The sequence below is a fragment of the Sinocyclocheilus anshuiensis genome, unplaced genomic scaffold (assembly GCF_001515605.1).
Source record: "Sinocyclocheilus anshuiensis isolate Anshui unplaced genomic scaffold, SAMN03320099.WGS_v1.1 scaffold2749, whole genome shotgun sequence".
In the NCBI taxonomy this organism is placed as follows: Eukaryota; Metazoa; Chordata; class Actinopteri; order Cypriniformes; family Cyprinidae; genus Sinocyclocheilus; species Sinocyclocheilus anshuiensis.
The window spans coordinates 124,446-129,371 of NW_015554047.1; the positions used below are offsets into that span (position 1 = coordinate 124,446).

General features: G+C 38.9%; 1 protein-coding gene across 1 annotated transcript in view; it reads left to right on the plus strand.

Annotated features, from left to right (window-relative positions):
* Positions 1-4,926, plus strand: part of LOC107668436 (la-related protein 1-like) — a 34,678-nt gene that overhangs the window by 9,883 nt on the left and 19,869 nt on the right. The window contains exons 8-11 of the mRNA XM_016460301.1: positions 551-695; positions 776-950; positions 1,990-2,147; positions 4,013-4,381. Of these exons, the coding sequence (XP_016315787.1) occupies positions 551-695; positions 776-950; positions 1,990-2,147; positions 4,013-4,381 (847 nt within the window). The remainder of the gene's footprint in view (positions 1-550; positions 696-775; positions 951-1,989; positions 2,148-4,012; positions 4,382-4,926) is intronic.

Here is a 4,926-nt window from a genome sequence, read left to right on the forward strand (position 1 = left end):
TAACAAACCATACATCAATGGAAAGCTTATTTATTCAGCTTCAGATGATGTATAAATTTCAATTTCGAAAAATTGACCCTTATGACTGGTTTTGTGCTCCAGGGTCACATATTAAAAAGAAGACCACCGATTTCTGTGAACTCGGTCTGCAAGGATCTTTACAGTGCTTTGTGCTGCGAGACGAAGTGGATGAACTTGACAATCGCCAATCTGCTGTCTCTTTAAGACCTCATGCACGGATCTAATATACTGTTACACAGGGCTCTACGATTACTTTTCTTTTTAGGAGCGCTGGTCCTACATTCACAATTCAACACAAGCACCTCAGAAAATGTAGTTTAGTGTTTCATGACCCTTTAAAAACTAGCAATGCGAGCTATTCATTTGTGAACGAATGGCGTTGCAGAGTCGGTTCTTTTGTAGTGAATTGCCAAATGTTTCTGCATTATTCGAGCTGTTGGAAACACATGAATGCATGAACACAGATGTTAAAAACAAGAGTTGTGTGTGGTCTTCTCCCCGTGTTGAGACGGTGTGTTTGTTTCTGCAGTGAATACTACTTCAGCATGGACAACCTGGAGAGGGATTTCTTCCTGCGCAGGAAGATGGATCAGGAGGGCTTCCTGCCGATCGCTCTGATCGCGAGCTTCCACCGAGTGCAGGCGCTCACCACAGACTTCCGCCTCATCATAGAGGTCAGATCCTCCGCTGGCCGGTCGCACCGCTGCCTTATGAGCCGCCGCGTTTGAACCCGTGACGTTTGCTTTTCTTTCAGGCCCTGAAGGACAGTAAGGTGGTGGAGATCACCGATATGAAGATTCGCTGCAAGGAGGAGCCTGAGAAATGGCCGCTGCCCGGCCTCGCTTTGCCGGACCATTCGCACACAGACTTCTCTCAGCTCATCGACTGCCCAGAGTTTGTTCCCAGGACCGTTGTGGAGAAGCAGACAGGTGAGCGCGAGCTCTGGCGTGAGATGAGCCAGTTCTGACTAGCGATGTAACAGTATTATCAGTATCACGATAGCAAAACTGTCTTGATATTATCGTGGTCACATGACGATATTAAACGATAGGTCTTCCGGGCAAAAAGTGTAGTTTTTAAAATATATTTGTTTTGGGCCATTATGCTTTGGCGCACATTATCTGTCAAACGAACTAAAACCGAAAGCATAATATGCTTAATCCCTTCATTAAGTCTCTTTTTGCTGCGTGTTTTAAAGCGAAGCGCACTTGGTTCAGACGATCAGCTCGTGATCCGGTGTTTTCCACGTCTCAGAACGACTCGTTCACACTGAATTAATGCAGTTAACTCGTTTATTGCATGTGCTGTGAGTTTAGCACGTGTTTGGGAACGCAACAGCCACCAGTTAAGCTTTATTTTCGCGGCAGATGATTACAGCGTTTCACTAGATTTGTAGTATTTAGTGTTTGTTAGCATGTTTTCACTGAAGCTGGAGTTTTCCTTCCAAATAAAAGCGTTAAAGTGCAGTATATGAATTGCTGACAGCTAGCGGTTTAAATGCAGCCCAAATTCAAAATATCTCTTTCAAGTGTAGAAATTAGGAAAGAAGTATTGTAATGTCCCTGCTGTAGTGTAAAGCAAAAATAATATAACTATGAAATATACATTTTCAGTTATTTTACAGTGCAATTGCTTTACAATATATGGCTATTACGGTCATTGTTGTTATATTCTGATTTGTTTGGCTTCCTCAAACACCAGTGTGAGTGTAATTTAGACTGAAACAGTATATCATAAATATTAAGAGGGTTGAGTCCCCTCTTAGTTCAAAACATGGGTTGCAGCTCTTAATTTTAAACTCTCAAAGTGCACTAGATAGAATAATTTAACTTTAAAATGTACAAAATGTTCATTTTTTCCCAATTCTTCATTTCTATTTTTTTTCTTTTTAAATATCGCAATAAATACCGTATCGTGAGATTTTGATATTGTTACATCCCTAGTTCTGACTGAAGGTTTGACCCGCAGGTTCTCCGAGAGCCTCGGCGCCGGTGCGGCCCAAGACCGGTGATGTGAGTAACCTGAAGCTGATGCCGAAGGGCCTGTCTGCCAGCCTGCCAGATCTGGACTCGGAGTCATGGATCGAAGTGAAGAAGAGGCCTCGGCCGTCACCAGGGCGACTCAGGGTACAAACACATTACATTAGGGCTAAATCATATTGAGTCGCGATAAAATGTGTTGAAATCAATGATGAGCTCTGGACATTTTTACTCAATGTAAATTAATGTAACAGCGTGCATAAATGTGACAACAGCCAGTCAGTGCTTGTTGCTAATAGGCCAAGTTTGCATGTTCTGTGTGTCTTGGCGTTTCATCTGATACAAAAACTCAAACACGCACATGTGGCGCTCGCTGTGCATCTATGACTCAATATATGTGACCCTGGAGCACAAAACATCGTCTGAAAGCTGAATAAATAAGCTTTCCATTGATGTATGGTTTGTTATGATAGGACAATATAAGTAATAATAATATCATTTTTTTAAAAAGGAATATCATACAACCAAGGATTTTTTAAATGTCATTTATACAGTTCTGTTGTGCAGCATCTTGCTTGACAATAAAAATGCAGCGTTTTGTTGTAAATTTATTTAATTTCATCACATTTTAAAAGAATGATCAAAAACTGTTAGTTTTATCAACTCATTTCATTAGACACCAACAATTCTGATAAATTGGTATTGACTCATAAAACATTCAGAATCCAGAAAAAAATAATTTAGGGGAAAAAAATGTATTTCATGGGGTCCTAAATTAAAAGTTTACTCTAGCGTTTAATTGTAAACAAAATTATGTTTACATTTATTCTCAAGGTCTAACAAATGTGAAAAGTTTTTCCTTCCCTATTAACAGTAAATGCAATAAATATCAATATCATATGATATGGAAAAAAATTATCATTTTTAGCCATATTGCCCAACCCTAAATTAGATATTCAGTCATTAGAATTGGGGTAAATACAACAAATATAAAGATGAGCTTCCATTTTCTTTTAAGCAAAATATAATTTTCCCCCTTTTTATTACTGACACAAAACATGACTTGGATGTTCTCTTGACTATATTGAACTGTACTAGATATATTTACATAATACAAATTTAGGGTTCAAATTACAAATTTACAAATTAATTACAAATTTTACCTAAATATGACCCTGCAGCACAAAAGCAGTCTTAAGTCGCTGGGGTATATTTGTAGCAATAGCCAACAATACATTGTATGGGTCAAAATTATACATTTTTCTTTTATGCCAAAAATCATTCGGATATTAAGTAAAGATCATGTTCCATGAAGATATTTTGTACATTTCCTACCATAAATATATCAAAACTTAATTTTTGATTAGTAATATGCATTGCTAAGAACTTAATTTGGACAACTTTAAAGATGATTTTCTCAATATTTAGATTTTTTTGCACCCTCAGATTCCAGATTTTCAAATAGTTGTATCTCAGCCAAATATTGTCCTATCCTAACAATGGAAAGATTATTTATTCAGCTTTCAGATGATGTATAAATCTCAATTTTAAAAAATTGACACTTATAACTGGTTTTGTGGTCCAGGGTCACAAATGATGGACATAATTGCTGAAAATAATATAATGCTTATCACCACTTCACATCCACACTTTCATTATCCTTTCTACCAACTTTATGTTGAGTACAACAGCGTTTGCAATCACTGTGCAACTTTATTCTCAGAGAATCTGTACCATCAGCTCTCTGCATGTTAATGTCACAGTTTTGCCTAATATAGATCTAGTTGATTTTTAATTGCACTTTGTTGATGCATGTAGTATAATTAAAACGTTGATTTAGCATTTGAAAAAAATAGATTGTTGAGTTCGTCATTACCAAATAAAGTTTAAACTTACTTCTTTAACATTGCAGTCAAGTTTTTGTTTCTTGAGCATTGCAAATACCGAAATGACAGCCTTGAATCTGGAGCATGTGAAACTGATGTGTGTCATTGATGGACGGTTTGTTGCAGAAAGCGGAAGAAGCACGGACGCCGGTTCAGACCGGGCCGAGCGCAGGCGAGGACCAGGACGAGCCGGAGGAGCTGGACTTCATGTTCGACGAGGAGATGGAGCAGATAGACGGCCGACGCAACACTTTCACCGACTGGTCAGATGAGGATTCGGACTGTGAAATCAACGATCAAGACGTCAACAAGATTCTGATCGTCACTCAGACGCCGCCGTACCTGCGCAAGCATCCCGGAGGAGACCGGACGGGGAACCACACCTCACGCTCCAAACTGACCAGCGAACTGGGCAAAGTCATTAACGATGGACTTTATTACTACGAACAAGACCTCTGGGACGACACGTACGAGCCCGAGTATGCCACTATCAAGGTGAGCTGTCATCTGATTTATGGCCGTTTGCTGTTGATGCACGTCAGGACTGATCTTTAGTGCAGAAACGGCTTCCAGTGAGCAATGCACAAGAAAAAACAAACATTTTGTTTACATTTTTTTTTCTTCCCCAATGAGAAAATAGGATGGTTTGTGCCCATGCAAAAAATCTAAATCAGTAATAGAGAGAACGGCACACTACACAGGGCTCTACAGTCCGACCAAAAATGACTGAATGTGTAAAAATATTTAAAAGCACCAGATAGGGGTGTGCGATATATATCGTCTGCGATAATACCGTAATTGTTGTTTTAACGATGTGCGATTTGACATCAAAGAGTGCCTTTTTTTCTCCAAAAAATACCATGAGTACGAATGTGATATTGACTTTTTACAAGAAGTTAATTAAGAGACTTGCGTTTTAGACACCATATTGCCTGTTTTTGTGCTATTTCGACAACAAAAATAATTCCAAACACAGCCACAGCACTGTTTTGCGTCTCTGAGCAACATGACAGTGTTTCGTTCCTGAATGAATCAACCGT